General features: G+C 41.7%; 2 protein-coding genes across 5 annotated transcripts; one reads left to right on the forward strand and one right to left on the reverse strand.

The window, feature by feature from the left end:
- The first annotated feature begins 2,875 nt into the window (after nt 1-2,875).
- LOC107192670 (dnaJ homolog subfamily B member 6-like) lies at nt 2,876-15,629 on the forward strand. Of its 4 annotated transcripts, none has more exons than XM_015581986.1 (8): nt 2,876-3,027; nt 10,025-10,137; nt 10,698-10,807; nt 12,317-12,427; nt 13,256-13,441; nt 13,677-13,938; nt 14,084-14,173; nt 15,073-15,629. In XM_015581986.1, the coding sequence occupies exons 2-8, from the start codon at nt 10,073-10,075 to the stop codon at nt 15,245-15,247; spliced, it is 999 nt and encodes a 332-aa protein (XP_015437472.1). In that variant the 5' UTR covers nt 2,876-3,027; nt 10,025-10,072; the 3' UTR covers nt 15,248-15,629. The 4 variants fall into 4 exon arrangements, with proteins under 4 accessions (XP_015437472.1, XP_015437475.1, XP_015437473.1 ...); XM_015581987.1 differs by lacking the exon at nt 2,876-3,027 and adding an exon at nt 8,752-8,831; XM_015581988.1 differs by lacking the exon at nt 2,876-3,027 and adding an exon at nt 8,889-8,907.
- An 891-nt stretch (nt 15,630-16,520) lies between these two features.
- LOC107192697 (putative acyl-CoA-binding protein) lies at nt 16,521-18,522 on the reverse strand. The gene is made up of 4 exons (XM_015582018.1): nt 18,448-18,522; nt 17,788-17,973; nt 17,536-17,650; nt 16,521-17,221 (listed from the first exon to the last, which is right to left on the reverse strand). The coding sequence occupies exons 2-4, from the start codon at nt 17,800-17,802 to the stop codon at nt 17,082-17,084; spliced, it is 270 nt and encodes an 89-aa protein (XP_015437504.1). The 5' UTR covers nt 17,803-17,973; nt 18,448-18,522; the 3' UTR covers nt 16,521-17,081.
- Nucleotides 18,523-18,660: the final 138 nt, after the last annotated feature.

The following is an 18,660-nucleotide window of genomic DNA, read 5'->3' on the forward strand; positions in this document are numbered from 1 at the left end:
AGTAAAGGGGAACAACACGAAGGTCGTGGACACAGTTTTTCAATAGCGACTCGTGGACCGAGCTGTTTCGTCAGAGTGGAACTTGTTCTTTCTACGATAAGCTCACCGAGAATTGCAAAATCATGGACGATAGATAAGAACAGTGTTCGTTGGGGGCTCGAGAACATAATAAAAATCGGTAATGTAACAATCCAGTGAAGAAATATACGTAGGAAACCGGAACAAACTAATTTCCATCGCGTGTTGTTGTCCTCTACCGATTAGAAACTGTTTAACGTCTGATAAGGCCGCGGACCTGAACTGTTCGAAATATTTGTCGTGGAAAATTCCACGATCACGCCAATTAAGAGTACATTTTCATGTAAAATATGCCAGCAAGAATTTTTACTCCAAGTATTATAGTTTTTTTTTTAATCCAGGAAAATATTTACATGAAAGTGTGCCCTTAATGCAGTCGTCGACAGTTTTTTCCATTCCCATTTCACGCGTCTCGTCCGTATCGATCGGCAAACATACCGGTAATTCGATCTTAAAATTGGATTCGTTCAGGCAACGGGAATCGATTGGGTTATACTGGCCAGTATATTAATTGAAATTAATTATCTCCCCACTAAAGCGACACGCGTCCAAAGAGAGGCGTGGACTGAAAAGCAACAACTCGGTCTTCGAGAGTCAAGGTGCATTGAATAATAAGAGAGCATTAAGTCCTATTAAAGATGGAACTGGGTACAGGAAATTTGTTTACATCAATTTGTTGTTAATCTTCATTTCTCAAGCTGAAAAATAATAATTGAACTGAAGATTGGTCCTACCGCCACAGAAGTGTTTAGTTTAAAAGGAGGGTCTTCCCTCTCTCCCTCTTGTGACTCCAGCACCTTCCATTGGACATCGAGGGGCGGGAATGGGATTTGAAAATTACGACACACACGGACGGATTACCAGGTTCACATCACGGTCAAGGTGATCGTAAGTGGCTCCGTGGTCGGGTTGCGATTCCGATCGAACGTCTGCATTCGGCCCCTCTAAAATTAGGACACAGTTCAAACGATGATTCCGTGTTGTCATTTATATAACTTATGCGCCAAAATTCACGTAATTCTTGGCTCGATCCTCCTCCGAGTCTGGAATTCTTCTGTGAAATTCGAAAGTGCTTCACTGTATACACTTTCGAGCTAGGAAGAAAAGTTTCGAAGATCCCTACAAAATCGTACGATCGTTCAGGTTCAAAATCACCCCGATAAAGTCGAAGCAGGACCATAAATAACCTATCGAGACCCAAGGGAAAATCCTCTATCGACGATATACAGACAAATCAGTCCTAGTTCGTTTTGGATCATCGTGTAGATCCTAGACACAATTCCTGGTTACATAGAGGTATACATAGTATACATCGTGACGGACTTCCGGTGTAATCGGGGCCCACGTAGATAAATACATACATTCGCGAGAAAAGGGAGATCGAAGATATCGAGATCGAGAGTGGAGGGTTGGCGGTTCGAGTCCCGGTGACCTCGAAACGAAGACGCGGCCTCGGTTGGCCGGACGACATCGGGATCGATAGTCGCACACCGCCATTCGTGGGACACGTCCAACGCGATGATGCAAATGTTACTCGGCCAGTACCGTTCAGAGTCCTTCGAGATCAGGACGATACACGAGAAAAACCAGTTTCTCGATCCTGTCGTGATCTCGATCGACGGAACAGAAACATCTATACAATCTACAAGAGGGGAGGGGATAAGAAACAGTAAAACTTACCCACCTCTTGGCAGGATGCTCGAACGAGAAGCGAGTCCTTCAACATTCCCAGTGGCAGGAAGTTCAAACCAAAATCACTCCTGCACGAGTCAAAAACACGTCGTAACCGTGACGGTAGGGTTTTTTTGACCGTTCGTTCGTTCGTATGACGGAGTAAACGCCAACCTCACGGCGTCGCACTCCCTGCCCCCACACACACTCACACACCCACGCACGCACACACACACGCACACACGCATACACACAAGACCCCACAAACGCGCGCACCAAAAGAAAAACCGATGACACGAGATTCTTCGTTGTTGTTGATTCCAACGAACTTGGTGCAGCCGGCGCGACTCGACCTCACGAAACCGCGGTGTTCACTTGTGCACTTTGAAAACACTCTGCGGAACGGAAGCTGCCATGCCACTGTGCGCAAAACCGACGACTAACGCCATCTCGACGGGCGGCCGAGGAACATTGCAACCCGCCGCTCCGTGGTGGCGCCACCGACGCTTTGAACTGCGCGCCACATTTGATTTATCGATTGCATCGTTTCGAAGGTAAAAATGAATTTTTAATCGCGTGGACACCCGTTGTCTTGTTCGTTTCTTCCCATCGATAACATATCTCCCCCGTTACCTTGTTCGTGATCGGTAGTTTGAATCGGGTATGAGATTCGATAGTGACACGGTGAAAAGTGAATTCTTCGGAGTGTTAAATATTGTTGGCAAAAGAAATCGTTAAATTTCCAAGTTACGGATGAGTATTCAGGCATAATAATCACGGATAATTCACTCAATGGCTATTTCTTCTTATTATATTTGATAAGCTGCTTCGAAAATTGATATTATCAGTCTAGCCACTCTCGTTCGTAGACGCGAACGAACGTTGCGGTAGAATTCGAAAGGCTTTCTCTCTGAATCACGCTCAGGCCTTTACGTAGAGACGTAACGATGACAATTGTATGAATATTAAAAAGCGATCGTTCAAGAAGCCACGGTTGAATTGAAACCACGTTGAAATTGAATTTAACCGATCGATAAAGGGTTAATGGTAACGGTACTCTAGAAAAATCGAAACGGTCGGACATCTTGGATCTCGCGAGAGCTTTGTTTGCGCCAACTTCACATCACACGTCGCATTTCTCTGCTTTTTCGCGAGATTGTCGCTTCTCGTTCACTGTGTCTGTCCTGGATCCGAAACGAAAACAACGGTGTTCGCTTTTCCCTGGGGAAATTCGTTGCCGAGCGTAATTGGCGTGGACGAAACAGGAGCCACTTTTCGGTGAGTCAAATTCGTTGTACCGTGATTTTTTCCGGAATATTTCGCAGGAAACTGCGTCGTCGAGGAAACTGTCCTTAAACATGACTAACGTGTCCCGCATAGAAATTTCATGAACAGCACGGTTCTGTCGTTCTGTTATCACGCGATTAGACATTCTCGTGGTTGGCAAAGGACTTAGAAGCTATGACAACGCGTTTTTTCCAACGGTCTCTCGACGAGTTACGTCGAGAGCAACTTTACAAAGCTTTCCACGAAACTACTCTTGTCATCTCCACTTAGTGTAAATCATGTTTTCGAACATTGTTGCTAAGTAGGAGGAGTTGAGGTTGCTAATAGGAGAACGAAAAATGCTGAGATTCTTATCAGAAAAATTGCGGACGCAACGTACTATGTTTGCACGTTATTACCGAGGGTTCGGATGCATAGAGGCTGTTGAATTTTTGTCCCTGAATGATTGTTTTGTTCATAGAAGGGAACTCTAAAAGATTATTCACACTGTTCCTGTGGGATGAGTTATTGTTTTGATGAGAATTTCTTGGAATCATTAATATATTGGCTGGCTGTGGTACAGTCATCTTTGGTGTCTTATCTGAATGTGTGGATGTTGTGCAGTTGATTAATTCCTTGTGTATTTAAGTACTGAAAGTTCACAGATTAACAATATTCTATTGCATTGTATTGCAGAATATTTTTATTGTGCAGAGTGTACAATGCAATGATTGATACTTCGGTGGCAACTTCTAAAGGTCAATAGTTTCTCTCTGACCCTTGGAAAGCTTCTGTAGTTCTTGTCTTGCTTACCCTTGAGTACATTCTTTTCAATTTGGAATAAGTACCTTCCATTCTCAAATATTAACCCATTACATATAACATTAATTACGGGTATTCTTGTCTACCTTGTGTAATCACAATTCTTCACCGAGAAACAGTCAAACAGAGGTTAAATTCTAACATACAGAGAATCAGTTTCCCAGTTTTCTGTGATTCTGTGAAATATATTCTAACTCTGTAAAATTTCTTATTACAGAGTCTTGCATATGGTTTATGTATCATTAATTATGGCAGAAACTAAAGAATTCTATGATGACCTTGTTCCCTTTATGGGAAGACACGAGCTGTAGAATATAGATGAAAGCTGAACTGTTCGTCAAATACAGCAGATCCCACCAAGAACTACATTAAAATCAATCTCTAAGTAGACTACAAGACTTCTAATTGTTTCCCATTACTTAATTGCTCGAGTTCGTTCGTAGTACTTTCTAAAACATCATTCCATAAGATTCAGCTCTGGAAGGCTCTCCAGTAGCCAATGTGCGAGTTGCGATAATTTCATAACAGCCAGCGTTTTTTCATTACCAAACAGAACGTCAACGTTCCTTCTATATGGAGTTCGATTATGCGCGAGGAACAATGGTGTTCACCGAGCAATTAACATCGTCAACAGGGAACATCTAATTATATAAAGATTCACACAAAACAGATATCAATCATCTGATAATTGATGGGTCTTCTGGTGTTGAAAACACCCCAATCTTCGTACACAGTGTGTGTATAGTATAAATAGATTCCACTAGTCATTACGGACACATGTCGCGCAACATTGCGCAATAATCACTCAAAATTCCGTCCTTTTGCGCCACCGCGACGGTTCAATCCACCCCGAGAGTTCTTCGTGCCACACGCTCACGCCGCGTGTATATCTTTAGGAAGACAATGCGCAACACACACACGTGTTGCGGTAGGTCGGGGCTAGAAAATGTCGGTTAAAAGGCCAATGAAAGGGTCTAGGACAGCTTCGACGGCCATGGTTAATTTTAGAGACGCATATCGCTGCTGTTGGGTCCCTCCGCGCTCTGAACCCAACAAACTCGGAGGCGTTACTCCGAGTCATTTCGACTCGATCGCGTGTGATCCCTAGTCCACTGATGGATCCATGCTCGCTGATGAATTAATACGATAAATATAGATCTATAGGACGTTCGTGCATGGGACAAAGGGACAAAGAGGAACAATGGGCCCAAATTCTGACTCGTGAAGCGACAAAGGAACATTCCGTTTCATTTCAAACCAACAAGAATACTGGAGGGGGGCGGTTGTCCTTCTGTCGTGGACACAAACACACTGGGCGAAATCCTTTTTCCTCGATACATAAGTACATCGCTCACACTGCCCGAATATGTAAAACTGACGTCACACACCTCGCGAGAGCGCAAAAGGACGCCCACATTTTCTCTCTCTGTCCCTCCCTTTCTTCCCCCCACCTTCTCGTGTTCTTTTTCTGCGGAAAACTAAATCTACCAGGTATTGTTCGATGATCCTTAAACAGTTTTCGTGGAAAAAATACGATGAAAGGGAACTTTGTCGTCGATTTTTGGGGATCGAAGGACGAAGGACCAATTCTTTTGGAACAGTTTTGCGTGCATATACACGTTGGTCTACTGCGTAGGTCGGGGAGTTTTGTAAACGCGTTTGTCTCTCTTTCTCTCCGCGACTAATTCGCTAAAGACTGTACATTGGTCGCCCACGCGTTCTCGTTGGATTTTCCTTGACAAAAAAACTTCGTATGGACGCTATATGGATCGTTTGTGAAACGATTGGATCATCGTGGGTATCCATAGTTCTTCGTGCAATGGGTCAGTTTTGCCCTGATTTCGAAATATTTCGTCTAATCTAAACTGACCATAGCACTTGTATCGAAAGACTTATGAACAGGGCAACTGGGGTCCAAATGGTCCCAGCCAGTCTGTACGAATATTAACCCTTAATTGCGGTCAAATGAAAATCTTATATTACTTATTATATAACTGAATAGCTGTTTTGCAATAAAATATTCAAGGGGTATCGAACATCCCCAGTTCACTCTAACCCCGCCTGATTAATTTCTAGGTTAACAATTTCCTAATGGTTACAGAAAGTTACGAATGGTTAGTTTCCCTGGGTGAGAGAGAGAGTGGATGTTACACAAGAGGCTTCGTTTATCGACGCTGATAAACCAGATACGGCGTGACTAACTGTTTTAGTCATATTGATCGGTGGTGAGCCACCACGATCCGCAATCACCACATCGCACAGTGTGGTATAATCCCAATCCAGTTAGATTTCATTTTACAAAAAGTTGATACATATACATGTACATATTCTTTGTTTATACCAAATTTTAAGCAGTCTAGAATAAAAAATTGAAAACAAAAAAGTTCTGTGGAATAAGAAGACTAAACGTTTTTGTCTGAAACTTTAGTTTAGCTATATATGTAACATTTACAAATTACCACACTATGCGTTGCGAACCACGTATTTGCGTGTGTGGTGGAGCCTAGAAAGTCGCTCGGGAACCGTATCTGGCGGGTTTTGTTTAATCGATTGTAGACGTTGGCCCCCGCCTGTGTGACCATCGCGTTTCTTCCGCGGTTTCCGGCAGAAATCCGCCCAGCGGTTTCGTGACTAAATAAATCGCCTGGCGAGATGACGATGATGATGATGCGTCGTACTGGCAAACGGGAAGTGTCACGCTCGTGATACGTGTGCTGTGTGTCTCTGCACACGCCACCGCGGGAATTAATCATCGAGAAATACTCTAGGGATCGCGACGGCGAGACATAACCTCAAATTCTCCTCGCGATTTTCAACCTTCCGCAAGGCCTTCGATCGTGGACCCTTACTAAAACAAGACTCTAGTTTCCAGACGCTGTTCCTTCGGGAAATTGCTTAAAGTTGACATTGCATGTTTCCTGGGCTCTGGTGATCGAAACCGGAAGAATTTCGAGGTGTCCAAGTGCCTTGAATTTCTAGCTTATCCATAGGCCGTATCCATGACCTTCCAACTTATCCAACTTGTATACATATAGCTGGTCACGTTCGGTATCTATGATAAAGAGTATAGAATGAAACTTCGCTATTTTTCTCATCGATTAAACGTAGAATTTCTAATGTTTGTAATAATACTTCCTTTTCAATGAGTAGACACTTTTGTCAAACGATTATTAAGCTAGGATGACGCTACTAGGTACCGTTGGTTTTTCATTATTCGAATAAAGTTCTGCCCAACTCTGTCTTCCAAAGATACTTCTGACTTTATTCCTCTTATTCGATATCGATTGTTCCTTTTTTTCGTCTCAGAGCAGGAAGGTTCTTGGAATCCCTCGAGAAGCCCTTGTTCGCGATTTTCCAAGATATGTCGTTAAGGACAACGGTCTCGGGGGGAACAACACACGGATTCCCATAGTAGAACTGTTGGAAAACCGCCCACAACGACCCACGTCGCGATGATGACTGTGTGCTCCCGTCGCGCCTTTACCTGGGACATCGAAGAGCCGCGTGTAGGCTGCAAGCCAAAATCACCTCCGAAAGCTGCGTGACTCACCGATCTCGCGATCCTCCTCGCAATGAACGCACCGATTTATTATAAGCTACAGAGTGCTTCCTAATCCGTGGACCGACTGAACTTCGTTCAGTTCTATTAGTATACATGGTGTCCTTTTTGAACTCTGGAACAATGATGGAACTGTGGAATAAAGATGGAATATCTTCTAACTTAGGAGATATTCCTACTATAGCGATAGAATATTGAGAGATATCCCTAATATTCTAACTTAGGAAATATTCCATCGTTTCCAGTTAAGAAGGTACACCCCGTATAACTTATTGGTTCGGTTCCTAAAAAATTACTACATGTATACTAAATTATACCAGTATGTACATAAATACAGAAGGTAAGATTGGTTTATATACCAAACAAAACTAACAAAAGTACATTCTACACGATTCTTTAACCGTGTTATATGGGGTGTCGCCAGTATTTCGAGGTTAGGAAGTGGAGCGGTGGACTTGACGGAAGCCGGATTGCGGCATCGGTAGAACGTATCCTCGACCCGATCGAACGGAGGTGTTCCCGATCCGTGTCGTGTCGAGTATGGACATGATCGGTGTTCGCCTAGCAGGTCCTGTTCACCCAGTAACACAGAGTCGACGCGAACAGGTTCAGTTCGGACACAGTAACGAACTGAAATATCGTGACGAAACATAGGAATCCCTGACGTCTGTTCTTCTGCGGTTGTAATAGTCTCCAGAATGAGTCAAGGATCCATCGTGATTTTCTTCGAATTCGACGCAGATTATGATTCCTCAGGCCATAAATCTTCTGCTTTGGAAACGAACCTTAAAAAATATATATACAATTATAATCATTCAGTTCTTTCAATTAATTCTGGAGAAGTAATCTTGGGAACTGATCACTTTCCAAGTATTCGGGGAATCCTCTTCTTTATAATCATTCAGTTCCACTACTTAATCCTAGATATCGACGATTTTCTCTCAAGAGGGAAGGGAACTTGTGAACTATGTTTTCCACTCGAGGATTCAGGTATTGTTTCGGTGCAAGTGATTCAATGCATTCTATAGTTCCGTTGGAATGGAACGAGGCAGAATGCAAGCAAATTACTGCTGCTGTCCACTAGCGAGAGTGAGAGAGGGAGACGTAGAGCTAGGCTGAGGTGGGATAACGTAATGACCTCCACCTCCGTGTTTCGAACTATTTTCGATACACCGTCGCAGCTAACTTTAGCGTTTTCGGTTAGTCCAGTCTTTGACTTTCAGTTTTCCACCGTCGGACCACAGTCGCTCGTTGGCGCTCCTCCTCCGTTGTGTCTCATCGGCGAAAGATCTGCGCCAGTAAACGCGCAACCGGTTCCTACGCCGCGTGTTGTGTAGTTTGTACGCTTCCCCTGCTGGACCACACGATCATGCGTCGTTTCTGGATGGGTTTTCACGTTTCTGCCAGGTGGTGACTGCGACGATATGGCGAACAAGTTAGTGGTGTTTGCTGATCGGTGAATGGTTGAGAAAGATTCTTTCGTGAATGTGAGACACGTTATGGCGGTGTGTGTAAGTTTTGAGATTGGCGGAGTGAATAATTTGATATAATGAAAAATTCCATTTTCCCTCGATGGCAATTGATACACACGGGCACTCGATTGCGGCGCAGTTGAGAGCCTCCGAGAGATTCACGAGTGTTCCGCTATTTATACGCGATGCCGCGCGACTATTTTGAAAACAGAGGGTAAAATTAACCCGGTGGAATATATTTCTGACGTTCGCTGGAATTACTACATAGTGTGTACGGGGGCTATTTCGGAGGGCTGGCAACTAGTTCTTTTTGTCTTTTTTGCTGAAGCGTTGAATGGAGTGCAACGTGTTTTCGGGAGAACCTTTGGCGGTCTCCGTGTCTGTGGAAATACCTGGTGACACTGTGATACAGAATATTCGAGTATACTTCCTTAGTTAATTATAGTCGAATCCCTGTCGTAATTTCATCGCGAAGTCTATGATTGAAAGCTCCCTCGAGAAGTCTTCCAAGCAACAGGTGAGGGTCAGAGAAGTTTCGTCGACGGAGCTTTCGGTGAAAGTTCGTTCGGACATAGGTTCTGTCACCCTTCAGTTCTCCGAAGCGCATGGATGACATCACACACGCATGTTGTCTGTTCTTTGTGGGGAATGGCAAAACAAAGTCCTCTGTATCATGGTTCTTAACAACATCGATATTCAAGACGTTGTCGATGACTCACGATTACCCAGATGTGACAACCACGAAGGGCGCTAAAGGCTCGGAAGATTCGAATTAGTGATGGCGATACATTTGATTTCTATTGGTAATTGGTATCGATACGCATTGATACAATTGAAATGTAACCCCATCACTAATCGTCACATTAAATATCAATAGAAAATGTCGATATTTGAATTGAAAAGTATTGGTATTCGAAATATCGATACTGTATCGTTCATCACTAGTTCGAATGTTCAATCGAAACAAGCAAGCCAGATAGTTCTCAGAGGGGGAGCGCGTCGTCTGCGCTGCTGGCCTCTGCCAACCGAACGAAACTGGGCCTAGCCTCTTTGTAGTATTTTTCCCGCGTTTGTTCTATCGACTCGTTGTGGTCGTAGCGTGCCTGCCAATTGGCTCGCTAATTACGATAACTGTTCTCTCGCCATTGTTCGACAGGTGGTTGCCTAAGCCCTGAGATCCGAGAGCATAGTGTGTGTGAACGATATGGTGGACTACTACAAGGTACTCGAGGTGCAACGAACCGCCTCCAGCGGTGACATCAAAAAAGCGTAAGTGTCCATCGTCCACCCTGAAATAAGAAATAGAGGCTCTTTATAAAATCATTTCCCTTATTATTTTTCAATAATCGACAAAACTATTCGAAGTACTGGGAGAAATAGGCTTGATTATTTAGTTTCTAAACGGTGTGTCGAGGAAGGATTGAATGAATGGATTTTTAGTTCCCTACTTTGAACGACACTTCTGGCATCGTGCCAGAAAGCAAAACCTCTTCCTCCATCTCCACGCGTGTCACCACGGAGAGCCCATTTTTTCAGAAGTATTATATCCCATAAGTAGACTGCGGATGTTTATGCAAATATAGGATAAAAGACCCAATTACTGACACTTTAAGAAATAACACTGACATTATTGCATAATTTTTGTATTAACTGATCAAACACATAAGCTTTTATTTGTAATTATTATTTTTTAATACGTTTAATTGATAAAACAAATTTGACGTAACTTTCCGAACCTCTACTTTTGTTTAAAAATTCATTTATAAAATCCGCAGTCTACCCATAAGTGTTTCATATTGACCAGTCTGGATGTGCTCTCTGGTTCACAGGTACAGAAAATTGGCATTAAAATGGCATCCGGACAAGAACCCGGAGAACCTGGAAGAAGCGAACAAGAGGTTCAAAGAGATCTCCGAGGCGTACGAAGTGCTCTGCGATGGTAAGCTCCACCTTATGATGATGATGTCCTTCTCTTCGATACCGTCACGAACAAAGTTCCTGATCAGAACCATACAATAAGTTTATTATAATAAAGATTATTTTCGAAAAAGGTAGTAATAATTATTAACTATTTTGTAATTTATACGTAAAATTCAGTGGCTCAGGATGAGATACAGACATATGATTTAGGTCCGAAATTCCATCAGAAATTCCTCCCTTCGCACTTCTTACCTTAGAAGTTAAGCTCTAATTTAATTGTATTATTATTTCTGTATTTTTGTCAATACCAAATTAAAGATAAAACATAGACTTAATCGATAATACGTTGAAGAAATGGTGGTAGTTACTCTTAAGTGATCAAGATTTGTGTTCGTGACGGTACTCTCTGTGTGAGTGTGATCTCCTCCATCGGCGAGGCGTCACACGCGCATCACTCTAGGGTTAATTCGATACATCTTGGTCGTTTGGCGGGAGATCCTTACCCCCGATGCCAACATGAGATGAACGGACGGGGGAGAGCCTCCTCTGTGCTTGTCAGCAAAGCCGAATTTCGCATGAGCCTTTTCTTTCCACATGGTGGTCTCCAACTAGTACGACTTATTCTTGGACCGAGCAACGCGTGACTCGTGATCAAGCAGTTCGACCACCGAGATCTAGAACAGGGAATCGATCAGTTTTGTAATTTGGTGGTCGTGTTTCAAGGCCACGTACACAGAGGAGCTGCGAAGCAACAATGATTGGCACATTTTTAAATACATGTGCTTGTATATACTTGGTACTTTTTAAAATTAATGTTGAAAAATGATAGTGCAATTTGAGCGTTGTAAATGCGACTACGTAAGTAGGAAGTGATTGCGAAATCATACTCACAAAATTTTACTACTGCACCTATATCCAGTGTACAAAACTATTTTTAAAATATATAGGAATTAATAATAAGTTACGCTATAATCTTGAGGTGGCACTAATTGGGACATTTACCCTACGTCGTATGTGTCAAGTTTGTGAAAAAAAATATTGTACAAGTATATGGGGGCCTCAGTAAGGGTCTAAAAGAGCCTGCGGCTCGTGAATTGGCCACCCTGGGTATATTCTGTAACTGTAACAATATCAATTTAAAAACTACCATAAAAATAATAATGGTCGTTCGTACAGTAGAATGACTCGCAGCTCCCCATAGTGTCCTCAATTCTTGAGTTTCCTGTTTCAACGTCATCCGCTTGACAAGTTACCATTACCAGGGTGTAGTCGGAACTTGGTCAGCCATTCTTCTGTGCTCTCTCTCTGTATAGAGTCACGCGACAAAAAAAAACAGGAAACTAGAGAAGCAACCTAAACGGTGCGGTCTCAGCCGAGAGAGAGCATCGCTGTGTGTGATGATTAACGACAACGAACGACGACGACGACGAGTCGAGCTGTGGTGTGGGACCTGAAAAATAAATTCAATCAGAAATCTTTGTTTTTTCCGGACGATCTCTCAATGACCGTGTGTGTGCTCGGTGTCCAGATGCGAAGAGACGAACCTACGACCAACGATTGTATCAGAAGGCGTCGTCGAGGCCCGGCCGTGGATTCACCTGCCGGAATTACTTTGACTCTGCTTTCCATCGATTTTTCGGTACCATACAAAGAAAAAAAGAAAGACTTTGAGAGAGAGTGGCCACAGACGTTGTTTTCTATCATCTACCTATACTCTTTTTTTTTTTGGTTTTTCTTTATCCATTCTCACCATATCGGTTTGTTTCTTCTTTCTTTTTTTTTTCTTTTTTTTTCTTCCTGACCCCGGGAACACTTTAATCACGACTGCCTTCGATAATGTGGTTTCGATCAAACAGAGGATTAAGGAAGATTCTGATGGAGTTTCTCCGATGGTCATTCGCCCACGCGTCATTCCTCCATGGAAAAGACACATTTTTTTTTGTTTGCTTCTCTCTTTCACACGGTGTATGAGGCGCCCTTAATTTGCGAATAATAGTTGCCTGTACCTTGCTGCATACTTCTAACAATTGGCTTGATTGACTGACACACAGAAGGAGAGAACGACTTAGAGGAACACCCTGGAACTCCATCTGAAAAAATATTTCCAAAATTATTAGACGAGTCAATTAGATTTCCAAAATATATAAGAAGAAACCTAACCTGTACATAGTACTCGAATATAGTTCTGGATGATACTTCAAGGAATTGTGTAGGAGTATCCTAGTTTATATCCACAGTTGTTCTCTCTGCTATAAGGATTTTACTTGTTACGGTGAAGAATCATCGACTGACATTAGATACAGATCCATTCAGCAGTTACTCCACTAACAAATGGCAAGCCTTGCAGTACCTGCTTCTTGGAGTTTGGAGCATTCTAAAACATACCAAGCAAAAGAGCATTTCTCTTTCCCCTGTTGCATGAAAGACAATAACAACCGCAATGATATTTTTCTTGTACGTCTTACAGAAAAGAAGAGGCGAGTTTACGATCAGTATGGAAAGGAGGGTCTTCAAATGCCTGGCGGCAAGAGGCGACACCATGACGACTTTGATACACACTACACCAGCACCTTCGTATTCAGAGATCCAGCGGAAGTGTTCAGAGAATTCTTCGCCGATGCACCTTTCGCGGATTTATACAAAATGTCCAGTGGTAAGTAAACCCCAGAAGATTTACTACCAGGACACACACCTCCATTGAAGTGTGCACACCTTGTAGAGTAACAAAGCAACCAATGAATGTTTCCGTACGAATACAATATGATCCCGAGAAAAAAAAGAAACTTGTCGAGTGATTAACTGTGTGATAATAATAAAGATCGTTTTTTGTGTTGATCGAGAGAGATACATGTTGTGATTAACGGGGTGTTATTAATTTGTCCCAAAAGACCTCAATGGAGGATTCCACAGGCATAGCCATCCAAGCAGTAACAGCATCAGTACGTCCTTCCTCGATCCGTTTGGCATCGGTTTTTCACCGTTCAACAACCTTTTCGAAGGTGCACCGGGCCACTTCACCTCGTTCAACACGTTCACGACCTTCGGCGGGACCAGCGGCAGCGGCGGTGGTGGTTTCGGTGGCGGCGGCGCTGTAAAGAAAACAAGCACCTCGACTAGATTCATCAACGGCAAAAAGATCACCACCAAGAAGTGAGTGGAGTAGTGAGATGGCGATACATTCGAATTGTATCGATATTCGAAATATCAGTTTTGAAACAGCAGCGCATTGTGGCTGGCTTGTAACAGAGAATACAAAACTAATTGGAGAACGTATTTGTGTGATTTTTGTCAACAGGGTTTTCGAGAACGGCAAGGAGATCATAATGTCCTACGAGAACGATGTGCTGAAGTCGAAGACTGTGAACGGCGTGCCACAATCAATAACGTACAGTTAAATCAGATCTCTACAAAAAAAACCAAGACTCGCCCCGATCTACGCTCAGCAAATTGAGAAATATTCCTGTCGTCGTTCACGTCTGCGAGTAATATCTCTACGATTCTACAAAGACGTTGTTCCTGCTATTATCTACCTGACACACACACACACGCGCACACACACACACGCGCGCGCACACACACACACACACACACACACACACACACACACACACACACACACACACAGAGAGAGAGAGAGAGAGAGAGAGAGAGAGAGAGAGAGAGAGAGAGAGAATATAGAGAGAAAAGCGTGATCCGTTTATTCGACGAGTCGTCTCCGCGGCTATATTCTATGACACACCCTTTCTCGTCTTGTTCGTCCACTTTTCGTTCGAATTCCGTCCCAATGTTTCTGTTCCCTTTTTGTAAACTTCAGTGCCGCAAGTCGAAGCACACTCCTCCATGATCTATGTACACACATGATCATCCAGAGAGAGAAAATAATAATTAGACTGCGGAATTTATGCATTTATTACACACACACAACTTAGTGTGTTAAAAAGTTTAATAAATCCTGGTGGAAGTTTTCATATTGTTTGGAACGCGATCGAATCTTTCAGAAGATGAATACGAATCTGTTTCTATAAATATGTATCTGCATAGATTTCCACAGTCTAATGATAATACATGTTCCTTTATGCACACCATACACATATTCTTCTCATACCATACAGCAACGACAATAGAGTCAGCGATTACTCCGGCGCAATTCGATGACAGTGGATTATGGATCTCTTAGCTCGAGCGATCGAGGCAGTTGCAAACAAAAAAAAACACGAATTAACAGTTTCGAACAACCGAGCTTCCGTGTTCCCGTCACCGTTTCTCTCTCTGTTTTCACCACAGGTTTGACGAGTCGGCATCGACCAGTCGCCCGCGGACCGACAATTCCAGCAGCTCGACGATCGGTCACCAGAACACAAGAACGGTCCACGACGATCATCTGAAGGCTAGCCGAATAAAGACCCACCATCATCCGATTCTCACTAAGAAGCACACGGACAAGAGTAAGAGAAAATAGAGGCCCACCATATCTCTTGCAGCCTTTTTCTCTACGTTCATTTCTCTCTTCCGTTAAATCTTTTTTATTTCTTTCCGTTGGTCTCTTCATCTTTCCAATCAAACACACACATATACACCCAAGCACACGTTACATGCATATACATATGTGTACACCACTGCGAAGCCGATGTAAATTTCCGTTTCTTTTCCTGATTAACGTTGCTCTGCTTATTACTACTACGCTGTCGTTCAGAATAAGGGAACGTGTGTACGGTGTTGTGGTTCCCCACTCCCCCTCTCAGGAAGAAAAAGGCGAGCCTGCGCGAAGAAACGAAGTCCTCTGTTTTGTTAATTTAGCTATCGCAATCTGGTCAATTATATTTTCGGTTCCTTTCGATCAATAAAAACCGAGAAAAATTCGTTGTGAAGTTGTACTTGTTCGAGAAAAAAACTCTTGACAACACACTGTTTTCTTGGAGAGCGTCAAAATTAAACGAAGAGACTGTGCACCGTCATTTTTGTTTCTCTCCCAAGATAAACACCGCTTTTTCTCGTTTCTTAATCGAAAATTTGACACCGTTGAACATTTTGTATACGGTAAGTTTCGGTTTGTCCTAGTTTTATAGACGGCTAATCAGTTCATTATCTCATAAGTTATGTAATATTTGTATAAGTCGCGTCGAGAGAACTTTGGAAACATGCTGGGACTGAATGAATCGGACCTGTGGAAAGACCAATCATCACAGAGACGCGGATATAATTATATAATTATTTTAAAAACGTATCAATCGCAGCCATAACCAGTGCTCCTTTAAATTGTATGTCTCTTCGTGTACAATTTGTAACCGCGGTTGTTGTGTAGATTTAATTACTCGAATAAACACTCGACCATCCGATGGTGGACACTTTCCTTCCTCGTCATGATCGAACGTTCCACACGATATATGGATGATGAATTGATGATAAATGTGTTCCTCTTCTTTTTAGTCGAACCCCGGTAAAAGAAGGATACAGAGGGCTAAGGAGTTTTTCTGTTCTGTCGCGGAAACGTTTCCCTAAAAAACACATTTAAGTGTCGTAATCCTATTGTTTCTCTTAGGTAGTCTCTTGCGTATGTGTATATAATGATAAGAAAGAAATGTTAAACTTACGTGGAAAAAAAATACATGATTAATACACACTAACATCATCTCATTATTCTTGTGTTGATTCCAAAACCACCAGTGTACAGGTCGACATTGTTTTTTAAGACAGAGGAACGGGTCATGGGACCGGTTTCAGGACACGTGTGTACTGGTTTTATTTTAAGAAGTTTCTGTTTATTCTTCTTTTATTGAAAAAGCTTGTAATCCATGCAATGGATTCGCCTAATTCATTTGCAACTACAAACAAGTGACGCGAAAAAAATAGAAGAAAAAAGGAACGGTTGTTTTTTTTTATTACTTTTGTCATTATGCGCCGTGAAAAAGTATAAAAAAAGGTATCCTAAAGTGTATATATATCAAACCAACAACAGTGTAGTTGGAAACGATGAATCCACGATAACAGAATAAATTTAATTGTCATGGTATGAGATCTCTGGTTGATTTAACTGAATCATCAATTCCTCTGAGCATTGCTGGTTTTCAATACGTATTTGAATCGGTATAAAAAAAAGCATTTAAACGTTTTTCGCAATCATTGCAGTTTCATGTATGCAAAACGGATATGCATAATAATTGTACACCTCTGTGAAGTACACACACACACTTGGTAAGAAATTTCACCTTAAAAAAATACGGTAAAATATCTGTGGAAGGAGTACATAGTGCCCACACAACACGTTGGTGCAAAAAAAATCTTGTGCAAATGAGTTATTTCTTCCCGATTACGGCGATTACCTCATCCATCTTCTGAATGTACAGTTCCTTCGCGGTATCTTGACCCATGCCCGTCTTGCGATCCCAAGCATCCCATTTGGCTTTTGCTTTAAATTCTAACAAGCCCGGCCTCGCTGGAAAAAAATCAGTAGATACTAAAAAAGATTGAAACTATCTAAAAATACATGGAAATACTATCTTACCACAGGAACCATATTATTATTAGCTTTAAGTTATGTTTATGCATGGTCGTTAGTATTCATTTGTAATTAGAATTGCAAATAAAGATTTATTGCCTGCTATATTCGTACACATTGAAGTCAGTGCAAAGGTCAAACAGTTGAATGATGAATTCTATGCTTAATTCGATAATGTTTGAACACTTTCTACAATACAGGAACAAAACTAAACAGGACATATCAAGAGGATTAAGACTTATTTTACATACGTGTGTTACAATCCCCAACAATAGCCTGTTTATATAACGAGTACAGTTCAAGCAGGTCACTGTCCGAAGGTTGAGATTTCAGCTCCTTAGCTTCCTCTGCTGCTTTGTTGAATCTCTAGAGAACGAAGCAATAAATACCATGCATACATTGTCTTAGGTAAAATTATTAAATATAAATGAATAAACAAAGATAATACAGCTCCAATAAAGTCATTGATTGAGGAATACACTAAGTACAAAGGTCAAACTTACTTCGTCCAGAGACATTTTGCCAGATTTGTACAGAGATTCGTAGGACACACAGAAATTCACGTTGACCTCGAGGTGTTTTACACGAGACTGCTAAAATTTCGTCGGAATATCGTCGTTTAAATATCTCCCACTCTTCGCCTTCTTACCACGCGACGATGACTACGGATAACTTTAGGATACGAAGACCTTTCACAAATGAAAAAATCTATAATCGTTGTCTTATCATGGTGTGCATCGATAATTCCGTTAAAGTAATAATAAAAGCAACTACTACTGAGAGGAAGAAGTGCTATAAATCTATATAAATAAATTCAAAACGGTTGTCTATTTATTGCATTGAAGAACATAAAACGAACTGTTTTTTAGTGTCCTTCACTCATATACGACGCTTGGACAGTAATTACAGCAAAAGTTTAGATAATCTGTCTGTAAAACATGTAAATTTATAAGAAATATAGACATTTATCAAGAGGCCGAGAAAAGGCGATAGTTGATGACGTCATCACAAATTGTCACAAATTCGCGGCGTTAGGCACGTAATAAAAGGGTATCTGTATAAATCTTATTCATTTTCAAATTTGTTCTGAAATAATTTCAATATTAAGGATATACTTTGAAAAGAATTAACAAAAAATTAACCGTGATTATAACGAAACTTACAGAAATTCGAAGTAAGTCTATTATTTGTTCACGTTAGATTCCCTTAGCTTGGAATACAGCCATGGCGACTCAGACTGTTGCCATTGGCTGATTTTGAGACAAACAGGACTGTACCTTCTTCCAATAAATTTGAGCACAAAGCCCTTCTTTCCTATTCTTTAAAATAAAACATAATACTGAATCACCGTACCATAAAATTGGTGAACAATTCAT

This window comes from Dufourea novaeangliae, unplaced genomic scaffold (genome assembly GCF_001272555.1).
Source record: "Dufourea novaeangliae isolate 0120121106 unplaced genomic scaffold, ASM127255v1 scaffold392, whole genome shotgun sequence".
In the NCBI taxonomy this organism is placed as follows: Eukaryota; Metazoa; Arthropoda; class Insecta; order Hymenoptera; family Halictidae; genus Dufourea; species Dufourea novaeangliae.

What these genes read in the sequence shown, in the direction of transcription:
- LOC107192670 (XM_015581986.1), top strand. Translation starts at nt 10,073, where the DNA reads ATGGTGGACTACTACAAGGTACTCGAGGTGCAACGAACCGCCTCCAGC. An exon ending in AGCGGTGACATCAAAAAAGC is followed by an intron (nt 10,138 to 10,697) that starts GTAAGTGTCCAT and finishes TCTGGTTCACAG; the next exon opens with GTACAGAAAATTGGCATTAA. An exon ending in TGCTTTCCATCGATTTTTCG is followed by an intron (nt 12,428 to 13,255) that starts GTACCATACAAA and finishes TACGTCTTACAG; the next exon opens with AAAAGAAGAGGCGAGTTTAC.
- LOC107192697 (XM_015582018.1), bottom strand. An exon ending in TGTTGGGGATTGTAACACAC is followed by an intron (nt 17,222 to 17,535) that starts GTATGTAAAATA and finishes ATTTTTTTCCAG; the next exon opens with CGAGGCCGGGCTTGTTAGAA.